This window comes from Camelus bactrianus, chromosome 13 (genome assembly GCF_048773025.1).
Source record: "Camelus bactrianus isolate YW-2024 breed Bactrian camel chromosome 13, ASM4877302v1, whole genome shotgun sequence".
Classification (NCBI taxonomy): domain Eukaryota; kingdom Metazoa; phylum Chordata; class Mammalia; order Artiodactyla; family Camelidae; genus Camelus; species Camelus bactrianus.
In genome coordinates, this window is record NC_133551.1 from 15204700 (window position 1) to 15226961 (window position 22262).

The 22262-nt window shown below is 41.0% G+C and overlaps 1 protein-coding gene and 1 pseudogene across 1 annotated transcript in view; one reads left to right on the forward strand and one right to left on the reverse strand.

The window, feature by feature from the left end:
• The window catches only part of LOC123619236 (uncharacterized), a 53809-nt gene that overhangs the window by 4737 nt on the left and 26810 nt on the right, over nucleotides 1-22262 (forward strand). The window contains exon 4 of the mRNA XM_074377804.1: nucleotides 7070-7216. Within this exon, the coding sequence (XP_074233905.1) occupies nucleotides 7070-7216 (147 nt within the window). The remainder of the gene's footprint in view (nucleotides 1-7069; nucleotides 7217-22262) is intronic.
• On the reverse strand, nucleotides 15763-20463 carry LOC141579560 (U6 snRNA-associated Sm-like protein LSm6 pseudogene; annotated as a pseudogene).

Below are 22262 nucleotides of genomic sequence, written 5' to 3' on the forward strand. Positions count from 1 at the left end.
CTAACTTTTAAAAAAATTGAGATATAATTGACATCTAACTTTATGTTAGTTTTAGGGGTACAATATAATGATTCGATATATGTATACATTGGGAACTGATCACCACAGCAGGTCTAGTTCACATCTATCACCTCACATAATTACTATTTTTTTTTTTGATGAGTAGAACTTTCAAGATCTATTTTCTTAGCACCTTTCAAATATACAATACAGTACTATGAACTATAATCACCATGCTGCACATGACATCCTCAGGATTTATTTGTTTTGTAACTGGAAGTTTGTGCCTTTTGATCACCACCCAAACAGTTGATTCTTAAAGGACAAAGACAATACGTGTTCAATGCTTGAACTTTCTGAGGCTCAGGGAAAGGCTGCCAAGGGGCTTATGAAGTGTGACATATATACTAAAGCACTGCAGACCCAGAGGATGGATGGTTCGGTTCAATCCTATAATTACGCTGTGAATGACTGGCTTCATGCTAGTTGGCAATGCAAAAAAGGAGTCACACCTTGACCTTGCTATTGTGGCTCTCATAGCCTAGGGGAGATCTAGGTGCTTAAACAGGAAATATAATACAGTGATCTGTGTTCTAAGTGCAGTGCAGCCAGATTGCTTTGAGAGTCCAGACAAGGGACTTTGAGTCCCATCCTTTAAAGGTGTGAGGTCTTGGTCAGTTTGTATATTTTGATGGATGGGACTGGTATGCCCAGTTATACACAGGCACTAACATATACTTTCCCCTTGAAGCTGGTGATTGCAGAGAACACAGGCATCTTCACGAGGCAATAGAAAACATCTAAAAGTGAGAAGCTTAGGATGAGCCTCTGAAAATGCATTGATTACAGACAAGCCCAGCTCTTTGGGCGCTGCTGGAAATTATCACTCCGGATCCCTCTTTCTGTGGGGGAGGGAAGGGAACTGACATTTACAGGGCAACTGACATGAGCCAAATGCCTTAAAGGTTATCTCCCCTGATGTTCAAGGAGATCTTCTAAGATGAACATTTGAGCATCTTTCTGGGCTGAGGAAGTCGATGTTCAGAGAAGTTAGACAATTGGCCTGAACTCAGACAGTTAGAACTTGACCAAATGAGGATTCTAACCCAGAGCTCTCTGACTCAAAGCCTGTGTGTGCCCTTTCTCCATGTCTGCTGCTCTGTCCTGACTCCCAAGTTCCACTCCCTTTATGAGTGTTTGCTCTTTTTTCTGTTTTCTTTTATTGTTATCACACTGCCTTTAGAGAGCCAGCCCTTTCACCTTTCTGTGGCACCTTCAGATGCATTGAAGTCTTTGAGCCACTGGTGAGCCTAACGTCTAAAAAGAGGTGCTAATTAAAGTGAATAGGGTCATTATCATCATCATCATAATCAGAGAAAAGGCACAGCGATCCTGAGCCTGCACTTACATTTGCTTCCTTGCTAGGCACTAGGTAGAACGATTTGGGTAAATGTGATTTCTGTTTTCTAGAGACAGATGTTCCCCTGGATGTGGAGTTTAATTGGAAATAATGCAGGAAATATGATTTGGGGATTTTGTGTTTCAAAAGACAGAGAGGGCTGCCATGGCAGTCTAAGGCTGCACAAAAGTAATGCAGAGGCTCTATAAAGGCAGGATGGTAACAATAAAGTAGAAAAAGAGCAAACGCTCATAAAGGAAGTGGAAACTCAGGAGGAAGTGAGATGACTCTATGAAAAGGGTATTGGACAATGCACTGAAGTGTGTGCGTGCGTGTGCACGCATGGGTGCATGTGCATGTGCATGTGTGTTTTGGGGGAGGTAAGGGTAGGGGAAAGAATGAGAAGAACGCAGTGAATTATGACATTCCTGTCGATTCATTATCTTTTCTTGTTAGCACAGCTTATCCGGACTCCATTCACCTTTCGTTTCTCTGGGCTTTCTGCACTTTCTAGGTCGTTGTTCTGCTATTTTGAATGGAGAAGTCCTTGGGTCTCAATCCAGGAAAGATGGCCAGAAAGGGCCTGCTTTCATAGTTGGGCCATCCTGCAAGCACTGTTTTCCAGAGCCTGCATTCTGAAAAACCGGGGCCTAGGAAGGAGGTAGGGGATGAGGGTGGGTGTGGGGGTAAAGTCTGGGAAGCCTTTTGAAATGACATGAAGTGAGAATTGAGACAATTTCCACGTGAAGTCACCTCTCCACGTATTTGTCATTAACTGTCTGGGACCAAATGGGGCTAATTTAGCATCACGCTGGAAAGTTTGTAACGTGAACCCTGTCCTAGGGCCGGAGCATCCAGGTTTTGATCCTTTGTGAACGCCCCTCTTTCTTTTGGAATTCCATCTGGTGTCAGTACATAGGAACTAAGGGCTGTGCCAGGTTGTGAGTCATCACTCCCTGCTTCCTTCCAGAGCACCGTGGGAAAAGCATAGGCAGACTGGCTCAGATCAAACCTAGTCCCACCCAAACGCTCACTGAAGGCTGGAAACAAATCCATTTAAAAAATGTTTTAAAAATTGAACTGAACTCAGGAAAGAGATTATAAGCTTCTGTTCTTTGGTTTCAACTTGGATCTGAAGCCTTGTTTTGCTTTCTGTTAACTCTCAAAGCTTACTTTGGGTGTTATCTGTAACCCTTTAGGATTTTTAAGGGGTTTCCACTTGCCTTTTAAAGGACATTTATTAACTGGTTCCACCATGCTAGGGTTTGGGGATACAAAGTTGACTAAGATGTGGCCCCTGACTTTGAGGACAGCACAGTTTAGAGTGGTGAGGGCATGGGTCATAATGTGTGTGTAAATGCTGTGTGATAAACCCGTTCATAAAGATACATTGTACAGAGACTGCCTGAGGATCCTTGTCTGAACATGGCTCTGTGCTGGGGTTGGGGGTCCTCCCATTGCACTGGATGGTGTTGCTCTTGGAAGTTCCAGTACTTCTCCTGCAGAGCTTGAAAGAACAGGCTGTGTTCTTCTCTGCTTGGACATAAATGACTGTGCTTAGAACATAGTAAAAGCATGAGTCTTGAGGGTCCTCTAACAATCTCTCATTAATAAAGGCTTAGCTATTTTTGTTCTGAATGCCTTTTCACTTCCCTTCAGTAAAGCAATCCGGGCTTCCTGACAGGGTGGACTTCTGTCTTCTGGCGTTCCGATGATAACCGGCGGACATGTGAGTTATGTTCTTGGCCTTACCTGAAATGGTGCAGACTGAACCCCAAGATTTCCGTTATGTAGTTTTAAAGATGAGCCCAGTTACTTGAAACCTTTTTCCCAGGCAGTGGACCACACTGGAAGTGGACAAGAAAGGAGAGCAGATGGGGCAAGAGGACCATACTCTGGGATTCCATTACATTCGGTAGCATTTAAGAGTGTTTAATTTGATTCCACCACTGTTTTGTGGTGTGCCAGCTGGTGTTATTTCTTTTGTTTGCTCTGGGTTCAGTTTTCTCTTATTTGCCACGCTTCTTAACTTGGAAGGTGAGGCCACTGATTTAAGATCTTTTTCTTTCTTTTATAAGCATTTAGTGCTGTAGATTTCCCTATGGATGCTCCAACTACACCTCACAAATTTTGATACACAGTGCTTTTATTTTCATTCATTTTAAAGGACTTTTAAATTTCCTTTTTTATTTCTTCCTGACTCCTAGGTTGTTTGAACATGTGTTATTTCGGATCCAAATATTTGGATATTTTCCAGGCATTATTCTGTTATTTATTTCTAGTTTAGTTTCATTGTAGTCAAAAAATAAACTTTTTGATTCTTTTAAAAATATTTTCCACTTCTCTTCTCATTGTATTTATGTATTACTTAATTTTTTGTTTGTTTGTTTGCTTGTTTGTTTTTGCTTGGGGGGAGGTAATTAGGCTTATTTATTTATTTTTTTCTAATGGAGGTATTGGGGATTGAACCCAGGACTTCGTGCATGCTAAGCACGTGCTCTACCACTGAGCTATACCCTCCCCAACATTTTACTTTAAACACTTGTACGTAGCTATAATAGCTGTTTTAATGTTATCTTCTAGTGTCATTATCTCTGTCATTTCTAGGTTTGTTTCTATTGTTTAATTTTTCTCCAGATTCTCGATCACAGTTTCCTGCTCCTTGGCATGCCTAGTAACTTTTAACTGGGAACTGAGTGTTACTATGTTGTTGAGTTTCTGGATTTGTCTTCTTTCTTTAAATAGTGTGGGGCTTTGTTTTGGCGAGTAGTTAAGTTACGTGCAGATCATTTTGACCCTTTCAAGGCCTTATACTTTCCTAGGGCAGATCTAGAATAGCCTTCACTCAAGAGACAGTTCAGGCTAACTATTAAGATATGACTCTACTGGTGTCTCTGTTGAATGACCTGGGATGTTACCGACGTCTCTGTATTCTACTAGTCAAAGCCAAATGCAATTTAAAGAAGATGGTTAGGAATGGCTTCAGTGAGAAAGCGAAGATTTATACTTTTGTTTTGCCTTTCATTACCAGAGCAGTGGGTTTGAATTCTTTTAATAGTATTGATCTATAATGTCAAACTGCTTTCCAAAAATCATAACATTTTCTACTTCTACGAACAGTTTAGGGGAGTGCCTGATTCACAATACCTTTCCAGTACTGAGTTTATGTTTAATACATTATAGTATAATCTCTAGGAAGGAATATCACGAGACCATTAGAATCATGTTTTCTGAAAACTGACGACTTGGGGGAAGAGCTCTCAAAACAATGTTAATTGAACAAAAGCAGGACGAAAAATTCTATACACATCAAGTTATCACTTTTATATAAAGATCATATATATATTCATTCTTTGTTAATAGAATTATCTGTGGATAATGGAATTATGGATGATTTTTATATTCTCATTATTTTTCTTTTAGTATAACTTTTGTACTAAAAACTACTTTAAAATATGAGGTACCTGATAAATGAGTGTATAGTAAAGAAAAACTACTCACAACATGGAAATCAAAGACAAGAAAATCCACAGACATAGAAATTGTGCACTCACCACAAACTGTAAGTGGAGTCACATTTTCCAGTCTGTGTATCCATCAGGGATCCTCTGAGAATGCAGCTGACTGGGCTGTTGAAAGGAACGTCTTGGCAGCATCTCCCACCTAACTGGGAACTTGCAAAAGTTGCATAACTGGTCAACCCACGTCCATGGAAGGAAAGCAACTATCTGTGTTGGGTTGGTTTTATTTGTTTTGATTCATTTGGACCAAATGTGTTTTCCTTGGTTTCCATTTTACACTTTAACACTGAATATATTATTTGCTAGGACCGCCATGACGAAAGATCAGAGATTAGGCAGCTTTAACAACAGAAATTTGTTCTTTTACAGTTATGAAGGCCAGAAGTCCAAGGTCAAGGTTTTGGCAGGAGTGGTTTCTTCTGAAGCATCTTGCCTTGGCTCGTGGATGGCCATCCTTGTGTCTCCATATGGTCTTCCTGCTGCACATGTCTGAATCCATTTCTTCTTATAAAGCCACCAGACATGTTGGATTACCCCTAATTGGAATTACACCATAATGATCTCATGTTAACTTAACTACCTCTTTAAAAGGCCCTATTTCTAAATATTGTCACATTATGAGGTACTGGGGGTTAGGACTTCTACATATTAATTTTGAGAGGATACAGTTCGGGCCATAATACTGAATAAGTTTAGCTCTTTCTTCAAATTCCTCGGGGATATAGCAGAGGCAGAAAGCCTATTTTTTTTAATTCTGCAAGTGTAAACTCTAGATTCCGAAGTGCTTGGGGTGAAATTCTGGCTCTCTCACTTCAGAGCTGTTTGACCTGGGCTTAGATACCTAGCCTCGCTCTAGGGCAGTGTCCTCACCTCCCAAGTGGAGACAGTACGAGCCCGTAGCTCACAGGTTCGTTGTCAGCATTCAGTGATGTACTTTATGCAGGTTTTGGAGAACAGTGCTTGCCGCAAAGCCATATACTAGGAGTCCAATCAAGTTTAGCTGTTATTGTGACGTCAAATTACCTCGTTAACACAGCTGTCCAACACTGTACTTGACACAGAAGGTGCAGTGATGAACACAAAAGATGTCTCTGTCTTCACCGAGGAAGGATTTTTTTCCCCTCTGAATCTATGTGTCATTCTTATTTTTGGCAAGGGGATTTTTGTTCTCCTTTCAAAAATTCTGTGTAGAAATACTTTTCTAAAGGATACTGAGCAATCAAAGCATGCTTGATCTCTTTGCCCTTCCCCTTGAAGGCACTGACTCTTGTATATGGTCTGTAGGGAGAGAGAAAGTCTGAAAGAAACCTGAAATGATAAATTTCTGGTAAATTTCCTGTATCATTTTTACGGCCCTCTCTCTTTTCTCCACCTGTTAAATACACACACACACACACACACACACACACACACACACACACACTTATACCCCTTTAGCTGTGCTGGACACATTTTCAAAATTCATGTGCCCAGATTGTGCACCTAGATAATGCTGTCCTGTGAGGTCACGGTATCTACTATGTTAAGCCGTCCTTCCAGAATGCTTTGATGACTAAAAATATGGATGATGTGTCTGTTCTTTGTACACCAGCTCTCTCACCCTCATGTGGGAACATGTGCTTTGGGTCCTTTTTCAAGCAAAGACTTGTGCTGATCTCCCTCATACATAAATTCTAGCTGTAGTATCACTTTGGGAAAGGAATAGGATCCCAAAATAACTACCAGGAGAAGCGTGTCATGAAAGGTCATGGCAATGGGGCAAAGGATGTTGGACAGAAGAGTTCTAAAAATAGGGAGCAAGAGATCAAAGAACCAGCAGCAATGAGGAACCATTTTTGGCTTTGATTCACAGAAGGAGGAGGCAACCCTCCCCAGCCTGCCCATGCCTTCTGCTCGACCTGCCACTCACGCCCCACTGGCGGATTGGTAGGGGGCTGGGAGGATGGTGAGCACATTTTTCTCTCCTGGGTGCTGACGGCCTTTACATCATTTTGATGACAAGGGTATTTATATAATGCTTAAAAGCATGTCAAAATAAGTAACATATGGGGACTTTTACCTTACTGCCATGTACCTAATATTGGAAGGAAAGTCAAACATGCCTGAGCAAGGATACTAATTTCAGCTTTCTTTTGGACCCGATCTTTAGGTTTTCCAAGCTAAAGGTGACATTTCATCGTCTCCCAACATTGTACCTGATGATTTGGTGTTTGCAAAGCTGAGCACCGAATTTCATGTGTGTGCACTACAAATTGGATCTGCAGGTCCAGCCACGTCAGACCCCATCAGCCACTCTGTAAGTTCCGTGGGAATGGGCTACGGGTGTGGCTAGCTGCAGCTAAAGAAACTGATATTTTAGATATGATATTCCCATGTTCTCTGCCAGTGTTTGATGGGGTTTGGTCTCTGTCCAATGTTTGATGATAATGAGGTAGGCAGAGTAAGATGCTACAAACATGGATCTCAAATAAATTTTGGGAGATGAGTGTGTGTGGGAGGGGAGGGGTGTGGTTTTGTTTTCTAATTCCACAGACTAGGGAATTAGAAAATCAGAGATGACTCCCATAATCTCTCTAAAAATCAATTTCCTCAACAGTGAGACAGACTTATTGGCGCTTGCTTAGAGATGATACATATGTGGAAGGGCTTGCAAACTGTGCCGTGCTGTGCAGGTTCCTTTTAAATCACATGGTTGTCAGAGAGCTAGTCTGTGCATTCAAGTTCAATCCACCCTTTTCTATTCAAACAGGCTTCTTTTTATTCATTCTAAAACTATTTACTTCACTCCAGTGTGTAAGGCCCTATGCTGGGCACTAAGAAGCATTCAAAGATGACTCCTACTAGATCCTGCCCTCGAGGAACTTAGAGGACAAGGAGGCACATAAGCCACTGAAAAATGCACTGCTTGGTTTTTGAAATTTAGCTTCAAATGACTACATAATTGAACCTGATACCACATTTAAGAAGTGATCTAGCAGTCCTTCTTTATTTAAATATTTAAATCGTATTGTATGTGTTAATTAACATGCATTAGTCTGCTAATTGACTAATTAATATGTTTGCTATTAGTCAAGAAGATGGAGAAATGAATGTGACAGAAAGGTGTCTTGACTGAAGACAGGCAATCTGGGACACTGCAGTGATTAATGATGACTGACAGTGTGTTCGTCCCAGCCCTTGTTGAGTGACGGCTTTTCATTAGGCTTCTCAAACCAAAACTGACTCGAAAACAATTGATTCTGTCTGGCCCTAAAGCCAATTTCTCCGTTTGTTTTGATTCAAGGCTGTCAGCCTAAATCCATGAGTAAATGGCCCCTTTGTTTAACATTTTCACTGCAGTTATAGTTAACAAATCTCTGACTTTATTCTAAAACAGACAAAGTTGAGATTTCTCCAGGACACTGGGAATCCTAAGATTTATGTGAAGGAAATACGCAGTTAGAATCCTGAAACCTATGTAATTTGTTGTCGATTTAATGAAAGTAAGATATTTGACTCATAAAATTTTTAGCCCTTTGATAATCCCAACAAAATCTTAACTCTTGTAAAAAAAAAAATCTAGCTTAACACATCTAGCACATTCTCAGTCAGAATTATGGCTTCAAAAATATTCACTGAATAAAAATATGAAAGGACTTCTGAAAATATAGGACATGACTCTGATCTCCTCTCCCAGGAGAAGAAAGCTGCTTTAGAGATCAGAGATCTCACCATTTCCTTTCCAGGATAACTATGAGGGCCTGTACACTGGTCTTGAGTCAGCCTCTCCTTCGGGCATTAATAGGTTTAAATCAGTATGCGAGATCTTGAATAGGGTCCTGAGGAAAAAGAAGCTATTGTGAGCTCAGAAAAGAGGAATGTTTTATTTAGTGCTCAGAATAATGGCAGAACACTATTAGGGGGACTCTGTGGGTGCTAATACTTAGTAATGAGTTCCACAGAACGGTGAGAAGAGAAATGCAAATACTGTGTGAGCAACAGGTGTAACCTTCAAGTAGAGATGCTCACAGTGGGGACAGAAGCCTGGGTTACCTTATGAGGGCAAGACATGCAATCCCAGCCAGAGCCCTGAGAGAGTCCCTCCCCAGAGAGCCCAGCAGACGCCCACAGCTCTCCAGCTGCCGAGCACGCTGACTGAGATGCCTCAGAAGGCGCACGTGCCGACCTGTGTTGTCCCAGCTGCCCGTCGCCTCCCAGCAGACGGCACCACCAGCGTTGTCTCCCGTTTCGGAATTCAGTCAATTCATACAACAGATGTTTAGCGAGCCTCTGGTCTCAACCATCTCCCAGGCACAAAGACTCTGTTTCTCTGACCTCTGAGTTCTGCCTCTACAAAGTGCAGCAAGCTTCCACAGGCCTGTGATGGGACACCTTCTACGGGTCAGATCTGCAACACTGCCCTGTGCGGGGAACCTCTGGGCCCCCAATGGCTTCTGGCCTCATGTTCGCAGTTAAGGACTCAAGTCACTCATTGGTCCTTACCAAGCACCCTAAATGTTTTCAAGGGAATCCCAGAAGTTTTTTTGTCTCAAACTGGCTAGTGTTTGCAACCCTTTCAGAAGACTGATTCGCTAGAGAAATAAAAGGCAGGATCAGGATTCATTCATTCCTTGGCTTTTCTGGTATTTCTTGCTGTGGACCAAACTACTCTGAAAGATAGGAGCTTAAAACAATACCCATAAAATTGTATTCCATGGATTCTGTGAGTGAGAAATTCAGCCAAGACGCAGCTTCTTTTGAGATAAAAAGGTTCTTCTGTTCCTCCTGAGATGGGTGGGTCACTCAGGGGTACCCAGCTGGAAGATGGGCTGGTCAAGAGGGTCTGAGATGGTTTTATTCACATGTCTGGCACCTTGGTGGGGATGTGGAAGTGTGAGCTCAACTGGGAGTGTCTACTGGAGCACCCATGCCTGTTGTCTCCAGGACCACAGCCTCGGAGCTGGTAGACATCTTACGTGGGGGCTGAGCAACCTCCCAAGAGAACCGGGAGGAGGCTGCAGGCTTCCCTGACCTTGCCTCGGGAGTCAGGCAGCATCCCATCCCCTCTGCAGCATTCTAGTGGTTACAAGTGAGTCCTAAGGCCATCCCAGACTCAAAGGGAGAGAAAAAGGTTCCACTTCTTGATAAGAGGCCACGTGGAGGAGCTTGAGGAATGTTGCTGCAGCCATCTTTGGAAAGTACAAGCTTCCTCTTTGGCCTCTGTGTCTCACCTTTTTATTGCTCAAACTGCCTCTCCCTGATCCTTGTGTAGGAGTCAGTTACTGTGTCTACTCAAAAGCCAACCTTCTTCCCTCCCTTCTTCCCTTCTCCCTAATCAAGATGTTCACTCCAATAAAAACTTCCCAAAGACTACTTAAAAGACAAGACAGAGGAAATAGGTGCTTGGTTGAAACTAGCAAGATAATATGGGTCAGAGAAGACGGAGTCATCACGATGAGAAGACTAAAGGGAGGCTTTGTTGAGGAGGTGGCCATTACGCTAGACTTTTGGACAAATAGAATTTTGGCAGGTTAAGAGTAGGGGAGAAAGGCATGTCATTTCTGCATGAGCAAAAGCACAGAAGTGTAGAAAGGTATGCTGTATGAGGAAAAGCTAAGACTGCTAAAGAATGTGAGCTTCAAACTCTACGGCCACTGAGAAGCCAGGTGTTAAAAGCTATGTTTTAGGAAGATGACACCAACAGCAACGTGCAAGATGCATTGGAGAGATGAGATTTGGGCGGGGAAAGGTAGCTAGTTTCTGTAGGGGTTAATGTAGTCTTTTTTTGAAAGGAAGGAGGGCTTTCTTTCTCTCCCGATCTGTGAGAAACAATAACAGTGACTTTCTCCAGAAATGATGGCTTAAACTGGTACAGTTCATCACAGACCTTCCTGTAGCAAAGACTTGTCTAGATGTATTTGGACTGGGTACTTGGTAGGACTAATCATTGCCTCGGGATTTCATCCCGCCCTCCCTCCTCCCAGTGAATCTGTGCCTCAGCAGCCCTGGACGCTGCCTTCAGTTGCCCATGTCCACCCCAAACCCTCGTCCTAGCTAAGAAGTTCTAGACTTCCTGCTGTTTCTTCCACTATTCCCTCAAACTCTCTGCTGCAACCGCTCAGAACCTCTCACCATTCCCTGGCATGCCATGCCCTGTCTCATGGCCATGTCTTTGCATATGATCTTTTCTCTTCCTAAAGACTTCTTTCTATCACCCTTTTCTCCATCAGGCAAATTCCTTGCCATCGATGACCACCCAACTGAATTGCCACCTCTGTGAAGCGTGATGCAGTGGGCTGCTGCCTACCTCCCGGTCTCCCACGACAGCCTGCCTTCTGCTATAACGTCTATCCTACTATAGTGTCATGTGCATTTCATGTTTATTTTGTGAATTAGATCGAGCCCCTTGAGGGAACAGACCACATCTTATCATCTTTGTGTGACTAGTGTCTCTCAGAGGACGCTAGTCAGTAAATGTTACATCAAGGAAGGAAGGAAAGTAGGAACTTCGTTTGACTCTTGTTGATGTAAATGTTAGTCTGTGTTTCTGACCTAGAAATGTTGATACTCTGAGCAGGGCGTTGGTATCACTCTAAGCAGAACAGTGGCATTTAAGTCTGCTCAGAAGAAGCTGGGTTACTGTTGACACAAGGTTACCAAAGTAATCTGGAGAATTAACCGGTGGAAACCAGCAGATCCTAGAGTCGTAGAGCTCTGTTCACAAACCTTGTTTATTTCTAACAAACAGTTTCCCAGAGGTGTCATCAACAGTCAACTGCCGTGTCTCTCACACCCCAGTAATTATTAAACCTGGCAGTTTCTTGCCTGGTTTCAGAGCTTCAGAGCAGCCCTGTGTAGCCTAGATTTATCAGTAATATTCTCTTAGCTGAAAGGCTGACATTCACAGGTAGTTTAGGTCATTGTCAACTTCTGTGGTCTCCCTTTAAAACCTAAGGTCACACATTCATAAAAGCCTTATAAAAACTGACACAGTGTGGATAAGAGTGGGGAACTCAGCGTACGTGTATACTAAGTCCTAAAGAATGCTCCGTGGGCAGAGCTCAGCTTACTTGGCAGGAATCTATTTGCACAGGGTTTCAGAGCCTGGGTAGATGGGATGTTTTCACTTTTGCCAAGAACCCTGCCAGGAACTGCTTTATACAAGCAAGGCAATGCTCGCGAGTTCGTGGTGGTGGTGGTTTTTTTCACTACAGCTGGAGTAGATAGATTAACGCTGCCAGTGCCTTCTTAAGCCTGGGATTAATGTGAAGGTGCTCATGGAGAACCTTTAAATTGTACCTTTTTTTTTTTTTTTTTTTACTACACCCTTGAGTCGTTTGCTGGGCTTATTAAACAGCAGTCTGTAAAGGTGTAACATTTTGTATCCTTCTGAGTAAAATGTTTTGATTTAATTTTATCCATCAGTTAGCACCCACCCTGCCTCTCACTTAATTTCACTATAAGATGTTTTCACCTCTAAGGTGACACATATGGGAAAATGGTAATTTTAAAGCTTTATAAATTATGGGTAATTCACCCCAACAGCAAATAATTCTCCCCTAGTGCTGTCTTTTAAAGAGAGAGCTCTCCTACTCCATCCAAGGACTGCTAAGGACTTGAAGCAGAGTAGTTGGTGGAGTGGGATGAAAGGAGAGTGGACTTTGGACTGGTCACGGACATGTCCTCATGCTGCCACTTTCTAATGAACCTCTCTCCCTCAGCTTTTCCAGGGAGCAAGCCCTCATCACAGATCTGATACAGACAAAATAATGTAGCCCTTAGGAGATGCTCAGTAAAGATTAGTTTCTGTCCTTTCTTCCTTGACAGTAGGGCTGGGGAGTGTACAATAAGCAGAAACTTCAAACTAAAGAGTTGAGTGTCAGTTGGTTACACCCAAAATTAGGATATGTAAATATGTAAATAGGATCCAGTTGACGGTGATTTGACTTGCAATTTACCAGGAACATGTTTATTATACCAGGCGGTGCCAATTTTGTGATTCTGTAGCTGCATTTATAATCACCATTATTTTAAAGGCTCCGTGGCTCTTCAGCATCATAGACATTTCTATTGTGGAAATTAAAGGTCCAGAATTAAAGGTCTGCGAGTTCCAGTGAATGGAGCCCCAGCCCAAGTGTTAGTGATGTGAAATTTGTCTGTATTTACAAAATATTACTTAATCACTTCCCCAAGGAGACAAGAGTAAGTTCACTTTACTGAAATTTAATCCATGTGATTAAATGAGAAATAAGAGAGTTAGCTCTTAAATGAATTAATACAAAATATTTTCAGAAATTCTTCTATTAAAGCTTGGTCAAATACTCTCTCTCTGTTCTCCTAACTCCTTTCTTTATCTTTGATTCCCGAAGCTTTGGACACTTCCATAAGTGAAAAATTCAAAGCACAGAGAAAACACCATATATATTTGGCTAAGTATCTAAGTCAAACTTACAGAAAACAAAAGATAACAGCCCTTAATGATGGAAAGAGACTGAAATATCTTCCGCGTGGTGCTTCATGATCTAAATCGGACACGAGCTCTAGAGGAGTGGTAGAACCCCCAGACCTGCAGCGTGGTCGTGGTGTAAATTCTCGGGCCTCATTCCAGATCTCCTGAATGAGAAACTCCACAGTTGGCTCAATGATCCTTGCTTTAACAAGCCTTCTAGGTGACTCTGATGATGGTAACGTTTGAGAACCATTGGTCTAGAACAGACTTTGAAGAACAGAAGAACATAATCTTCAAAGCATCATTGTTATAAAAATTTTATTCCATGCTTGAAGAGAAACAAACAAACAAAAAATTAAATCTGTATAGTCCTTAGATAAATATACCTTCAGACTAAAGAGCTTTCTGAAAGCCAATACGGCTACAGAATGACAATTTTTGGAAGACTCTCAGAAATCACTTTTCGTGAGCCTACCACATTAATTCAGAAATGTTTTCTCTGCCAGAGTTAGGTTATAACCTACAGGTGTTCTTTGGAATTAATTTCATGAAAATAGTTATGTATGTACAGAAAACATTTGATGCCCAAATATTTTTACAGTATGTTGGGCTACACAGGATGAAAAAGTTTCCTTGTTGAGAAGTCTTACAAGAGGAGAACATGTTTAATTTTGTGTAATCTAGTGCTCTGCAGGACTTCTCAGAGCTTTTAATATGGGAAAGTGTAATTACAAATTTCCAGAAGAGGTTATTCTCTTTTGTATATGGTGATTCTTTTGATTCATGGTGTTTCTCAAACTTGTTTGATGATGGAAACCTTTTTCTGTGGACCATCCTTTATGACCAGAATTCTGCAGAATCTATTTTGGGAAATGCTGATATGAATTATAGAATGATAGAATTTCTTGGAGCTTAGAAATCAATCAGTTCAATCTGTTAGATCTGAGCACCTGGCTTGCCTAAAGTCAGAGAGCTAATTATTCCAGAGCCACTTGGAACCTCCAGTTTGTGCTGTTACTAACCCTTACAGATAAAATGATCTTTTTTAAACATCAAATTTCATGGGTAAACACTCACTTCCTAAATACATATACATGGATGTAAATAGGTAAAATGTTTTATACCAGTCAATTAGGAAGTGGCCCAACAATGGGCAGTACCACAAACTTTGGAGTCACATTCTAGCTCCATAATTTCCTGCCAGTAAAACCAAAGTGTGAATTAATTAAACTCTACAAATCTCAGTTTCTTATATATACAATGGCGATAACAATTGTACCTACCTTCTGGCTGCTAATAAGAGGTAAAGTAATCTCTATAACATAGTCCTTGCCACATTGTAAATGCTCATAAATGTTAGCCACTGCTTTACTGATTGAATAAAAAACACACAGTGGACAAAAATTACAACCAAATCCACACTGTGTTTAAAGAATTTATATTTTATTAAATCAAAATGGACTGCATGTGCATTTGGGGGAAAAAGTATTGTATATACGCTCAAGACATTATTTATTCATTCTAAAATGTTCAGTGTGCAAATCAATTTGCAAATCCTTTGTAGTAATTCTGTCATATTTGGGGTTTACTGACTATAGCTTAGAAACCGATGGCCTATGTCAAACCACTTTTATCTAAAAATAGACTATTTAAAAAATATTTACATGAGGAGAGAGACTTCTGCTTTCTTTGCTCCATTATTTCTGTGTTTAAATTTCCTTGCAGTTGATTTTTTTATGGGTCTCTTTGGGCATGTTCAAGCCCCATTTCATGTGATCTAGTCTTCTGCAGACCTGAACAGCTGGTCAGCATCTTCCTCATAGTAATGTTTTGTTCAGAGTAGAACCTCTTCCTAAGGGAACCACTGTATCTATCAGTTAACAATATTACACACCAAGCATTTGAGTAGACACCTGTGGATAAACAGAAGACATCTGAAACCTTTCATCACTTCAAGGAACTTATAATATAGTTGAGGGAACAAATTTATCACTTGAGACCCTCCAAGTGCTCTACTGATGGTATTGGTTGAAAATGGTAATTTCTGAAAATGTTCAGAAAAAGGCAAAATCCACATGGGGGAAAATTTTAAAGTTCCATGGAGGTGGAAGCATACTGAATGCAAAAATACTGAATTAAGAATCAGGATTTAGGTTCTAACCTAGGTTTAGTTGTAGGTTCAAAGGTAGCTTTGAAACTAACTCACTGTATGACCTTGGGCTAGATTTTAACTTCTCTGGATCTTTGTTTTGTTACCTGTAAATTGAACAGTTGGATTGTGCTCTGCCTGCTGCTACTCAGGAAGGGAGACCCTTATCCCCAGTGTGCATTTTCACGTTGACTGCTCACACAGCCCTCGGAGATAGGTTCTGCTGGAAGCCCCCATTTTTCACATGAGGACACTGAGGCTCAGCAAGGTTTTATAATCTACCACCACATAGCTAGTAAATGATTGTTCCAGCACCCCCACCCGGGTTTTCCCTACTCTGGCCTCTTTTTCTTTTAACCACAAGGCCAATTTTCTCCTTTGAGGGGATGAGAAAGGGTTTAAGCTGGACCTTCAGAGATGGGTAAAGGCAGAGATAGAGTTACACTGTGAGTCTAACGCAATCCCCAGACTACATAGTAATTTATAGTGCAGTTCCCTCCCCGAATCGCAGAAAGCCTGTAATATGAGGTTATTTCTGTCCCCAGACACCAGCATTATTACGGAGATCAGCTGAGCATGAAGTTGGTTTGTTGCTTGCTCATTAGCCTTCTCTTTTTTAGGCATTTCTTGTTTTCTTTCTTTCATTCTTTGGTCATTTTTAAATTGCCTTTTTCTAAGTTCTCCTTAATTTCTCAAATAAAGCGCATTCTATTATTTCTGTATGCATACAGAAAGACTGTTTTCTCTCAACTTCTTACAAATCATTAGCCTGTAAATAATCACTAGTATAATATCATGTTTAGACTTAAAAAAAATTGGGGGGGAGGGGTAATTAGGTATTTATTTATTTTACATGGAGGGACTGGGGATTAAACCCAGGACCTCGTGCATGCTAAGCATGTGCTCTACCACTGAGCTATACCCTCTCCACCCTAGACTTACAGTAAAAGGATGACTGTCTTTCTTTTGTTTCTACTCCACTAACAGATCTTTCTTTTTAAATTCAAACTTTTAATTTAACTTATATCTGCTTTTTTTTTACAATTAAATCAACGATTTTATCATTTCTTACTCATAGGTTAGTGAAAAAACTCACCAATGATTATAAACTAGGACAAACTATATGACACAAGAACCAAAATAACTTAATAAAAAACATATCCAAGTATGAAAAGTATTGTACTCTCACTGTCTTCACATCCTTCTCGTCTGTGTACTTACGTACAACACGTGGTTTCCTCGGGTAAATGCACCCCTGTACGTATTCTTCAGCTGTCCATTTACATCCTCTTCCATCTGCTCCATGGAGCTGCTATGTTCATGTAGCCATCCAGGCCAGCCAGGACCCCTCGATAATCCTCTTCAGAATTTAATTTGCTTTAAGAAGTCACTGAGCGTTTGCTTTTGCAGACTCATTTTAACAATCCTAAACAGAAAGAGATCTTTTTTTTTTAATTCAACAAACTTTTAATTTAAGTCACATCTGCTTAGTTATTTTTACTGAGTTAAATATAAAGGCTCAGTTAATCAACTCATTAAATTGGTCAAGGCAGGACACTCGAACTACATAACAGGATTTAAAAAGCAACTGGCCTTTTTAGTGGTTCTCTGGTATCACACATACACACATATTGGTAGAATCCTCTGGATATAGGATTCGGCCCCCCATAATTTTATATGATGTGCTGTTCACAATCTGCAGCATTTTGAAAACTATGTACATAAATTGGACATGACCAGTCAGAGATGCCTGATAAACTCTTATGAAGTATTCGGGAACTTCAGCTACAGTCCCCAGAAGATCAGTTTTAAACTATAAGAAAGAAAAGTTCACATAAAATCACAACAGATTTAACAGACATCTTTGGGAAAAAATCAAATTGTAACTCAATTTTCTACTTTTTAAAATAACAATTCAGAACTCTTCTGTCTGTGACTTTTCCTCTCTAATCACAGCTGTCTGCCTTCCGTCCTCGTGTGGTCTGCTGGAATCTGTCTAGAGATGGAAAAGCCTACGATAGTAATTGTGAGCTACTTAGCGCTCACTTTATTTCGGGTACTAGTCAAGGTGTGTTATGTTTAGTCTTTACAACCACCCCAGAAGTTAGGAACTCTGCTTGTTCCCATTTTACAAATAAGAAAATTGATACAAATAAGGAAATGGAGATGAAAGTAATCTGTCCGAAGTTTCAGAGTCATTAGTGGAGTCAAGTCAAACTCAGAGTTTGACACCAAAACCTCAGCCCTTAACCTTGAGCCTATACGTTTGCCTTCCCCAAGGGGAGAAGGGGGGCATCCGTGGGAGGACCACTTACCTCTCCTTCTTCTCCTTTTTTAGGCTGAGTTCATTTAGATGGGGTTTCTTTGAGCATCGTAGGATGATTAATTATTTAGGTTAGGAGAAAGTGAGCACCAAGGAAAGGAAATTTAAGAAAGGGAACATTTTTGATATACATTTACATCTCATATACACCTCTCCCAAATGGAGAGTTGTTTCCTGACCAGTTTTCCTAGTGAAAGAGGTTATTCACAGCTGGGAAAAGCAGGCCCCTCCGCTGGCAGGATTGGACCGCCAGGGCTGTGGAAGTTAGCAGTGAGAGTCCGAGAAATTAACAGCTTACTGTCATTTCTAACATATATTAATAATTGACAGAATAAAATTTCATCCTTATCTTTCAAAAATCAAGAAGGTCTTCTGAAAATGACTTCCTCCAGCTCCTCACCTCTGTTGTGTCTTATTGTCTCGATAAAATCCTGTCTCACTTTTTCTCTTCCCCTGCTAATAGCAAGGCTTTGAATTATTAAAGGAGGGGAATGTTAGGGCTTCTGCTTGGCTGTTTCTCTCCTCTCTACTTTGAAAGTTGATTGACTTTGGGCTCTCCCCTCTTCTCTGCCTTGGAAAAGTTGACTTTCTGTTGAGAGTCACGTCCCAGCCGTGCCTCGAGTCTGCAAACACGAAGGGCAGAGTTTAGACTCCTGAGCGAAGCAGAGGAATGTTTGAGTGGCAGGGGCCGAGGGTTGTTGACTTTACCGAAAATATTTTCTGAAAATATCTCATATACTGTTATGTTTTGTAGCTCCCCCAGCTCTTCTCCGACCCCCCACTTTTAAATAAACGTGTAGAATTATGGTGTGTACAGAGGAAGTGAGAAAATGAAGCCCACTGTTCCTATCTCCGCGGACATCTGTGCGGCTGTGACAGGGTGAATGGGCTCTTTGGGAATTCGCAGGGGAATCTTCTAGAGCCAAATTCCTTAACCGGGCAAACTTCCATCAGCTGTGTAAATAGTGTGGCAGTGTGCGGAGGCCGCTGGCAGTCTCCTGATAGTCCGCTCCTGTGCCCAGGTAGTTAAAAGGATTCATGTTCCATCCTGAGCTTGCAGGATGTGAGCTGAGGCTTGGATTCCCCGGTAAGGGGCGTGGGGTGTAGAAATTTCCTCTCCACTCTATTTACTTCGAGGGAAGGCAAGTCTGATTATGATACGTAAGGGCCGGTAGATAAAACCTCACTGAAAAGAGGGCTTCTGGATGTCTGAGTGAAGAAAAAGCCTGGACTGGAAACTGGGGACAGAATTGGGCACTCGCCGATGGACCTTCATCCCAGTTCAAGAAATTCCTGGGACTCGGCGTAGGACATTGTGCTCTGAGGTTATCTGGCTGTTCGTCGAAACGGGAACTTAAAGGCAATTCGTGTATCTAGTTTCCTTTCCCCGCAGCAGCTGAAGGAAGGCCGCGACCCCGAAGGCTTCTGTGCTCCAGGCAGAGCGGCCTGCGTGTGCCTGTGCGCCCCTCGCGGGAGGGTTGCGGCTGCCTTGGGCTCCGCTCTTCCCCGGGCAGAAACCTGGCCGCGTGCCCCGCCTCCTGGACCTGAAGTTGTGTTAGTGTTCTTACGCTTATTCTGCGGGCTTCACCCCTGCCATGCAGTTTGTTTGTTGAGCTTAAACGAATGGGCACAGAGACAGCACAGCTAGGTACGGGCAGTTCTCTACCTACGTCTGTACATCGTGCGCTCGTGAAAATGCGAACAAGTCCACAACACACGAGTAATAGACTCACCTACTGTAAACAGCATCCTAGTGCCAAAGAGCTAAAAATGCTATAAAATCCCTTAACGCATCTTGTTTTTAGAGATAGCCTTCAATTGTGTATTTCCAGCATTTTGTCTGTGCTCTTTAATTCTTCCCCCACCCCCGGACACATGGAGTTCTGGCTGACATCCAGCCGTCCTCAGGTTGAGACAAAGGTTTCTCTGCTTTTGGCTTGGCCACTGTTTTCCGTCTTCATCATAATTGTTTTAAATTTATGAAATCGATCCTTATCAATACTATCAGTATTTTTCCATTTTCAGTCCCATTTTTATAGATGTCTGTGGATAAAACCTATCAAGATATTCAAATAATTACTTAAACAAGTACTCTTTTCTATTGAAATATAGTTGATTTACAATCTTGCATTAGTTTCAGGTGTACAGCATAGTGATTCAGGGGTTTCTTGCAGATTATATTTCATTATAGGTTATTGCAAGCTGTCAGGTATTGTTCCCTGTGCTAAACAATAATCCTTGTTGCTTATCTATTTAATATATGGTATAAACAAGTACCCTTTTTTTTACTGAAGTACAGTCAGTTACAACGTGTCCATTTCTGGTGTGCAACATAATGTTTCAGTCATACATATATACATTCATTTTCATATTATTTTTCATTATAGGTTACTACAAGATACTGAATATAGTTCCCTGTGCTTTACAGAAGAAATTTGTTTTTTTAATCTATTTTATATATAATAATGAGTATTTGCAAATCTCAAACTCCCAATTTATCCCTTCGCTCCCCCTTTCCCCCAGGTAACCATAAGTTTTAAGCAAGTACTCTTATACAAAGATGGCACCATACCGTCCAAACCGAACAACTTTACCCACCGTGATCCAGTTTCCCCATGACCAATTTAAGTGCCATGTTTCTTCTTTCTTTAGTGTTCTCTGGACTTGCCTAAACCATTCCAGGAATTACCGGATACCTGATTGCATGCAGCTGTGGGTATGTTATTTTTGAAGTGATCAACTTTCTGATTTCGGTCAATGGTCCAGAACCACAGGAACTGATGGAAGATAGTTTTAGAGGCAGCGGCTGGTTTCCTATCTGCACTGTGAACACAACTGCCTCACACTGGTCCCAGAGAAGCTTGTCCCTCAGGTGGATCTCAGAGTATGTTTTGTATGTTGTAGTTGTTTTCTTCAAACAATAGAATGTTTGAACTGTTGTTGTTGGCTATTTTTTAATGCTTTTTATATTGTTTTTATTGAGTTATAGTCAGTTTGCAATGTTGTGTCAATTTCTGGTGTACAGCACAATTTTCAGTCATACATGAATATACATATATCCATTTTCATATTCTTTTTCACCATGAGCTACTACAAGATCTTGAATATATTTCTCTGTGCTATACAGTATAAACTTAAGGTTCAAATGTGTTAGACATGTGTATAGATGGTTGTGATGAAGAATTAAATTAAGAGTAATTCCAGAGAGAAGGAGGGAAATGGAAACCAATGAGAGGTCTAGATTATTCTCTCTGTCTTCTGTTAGCACACTTACTGCTTCCTGGTGAAGTTAATCTGGTGATATATTATACTGAATTTCGTCTACATCTTACTATCACATAAAAATAGATCTGAGTAGCAATGTGGTAGAATCAGTAACAGCATAATTTTGAAAGAAGAAAGTTTGGATCCACTACTTTCTAGCTGTATGATCTTGGGTGAGTTATTTAACTTTGTTGAGCCTCCGTATGAGACTCATAAATAAAATGGAAATAATTATGCCCATCTGTCAAGGTCATTATAAAGATTAAACATATATTTTTATAAATTTTTGTGATTTCACTCAGTGTGAGTCACCCAACGTAAGTTTCCTTGGAAGATTTCCTTGGTGTGATCTGAACGCCTACGTTTCCCCATTTCACCTTTAATAATTACTGGCCAAATAACAATGCTAACCCTAGTGGAGCGGGAAGGGAGGATTGCCAGAGGGCATGTGTATGCAGTGTATTTTGGGGTTAGGCAAGGTGGGCCTGAGCAGAGGTGCCATCATAAATCAATACGTTGGCTAAGCATGTGGATAGAGAGAGAGCTGTTTCCTTAAAAAGACAGGAAAGCTATTGATCTAACCTTCAGATCCTCACGTCTTATCTCTATTTATCTGAATTGATGATGTTGGCAGATTTTTCAGAAACTGAGATATGAGGTGACACAAACCACCTGTTTTCTTGTGGCAGAATTCCAAGCCAGAAAGCTGGAAATAGGAGGTTTGAGAGGGTAGAGAATTCTGATTTCCTCAGAATCTAGACAGTAATGGGCTGAGGAAACACTTTAAACACTTTTATATCACACAGACTTTTGTGTGCCCAGTCTGTAAGCCTTTAGGATTGGTTTCTTTTCTCTCAAAACTCTTTTCCCTCCAGAAGCTCTTGGTGTTTTTCAAAGGCACACGATGGCAGTTTGTAGACTTTTCCATGAATGGTCTCATTTTAAAACACCAGTTTCTCGTCTGAGCTCCCTTGTAGAATTATGAACAAGGTTCAGGTCCTGGAGTAAGAAGATGTGGATTCAAACCCAACCTCTGCCATTTATTAACTATATGAACTTGGATAAAAGGATTCTTGAATGATTCTCTGTTGATTCATTCATAAAATATGTATATATGTATTTTAATTTTGTATTGAAGTATATTTGATTAATAATGTATTAGTTTCAGGTGTATAGCA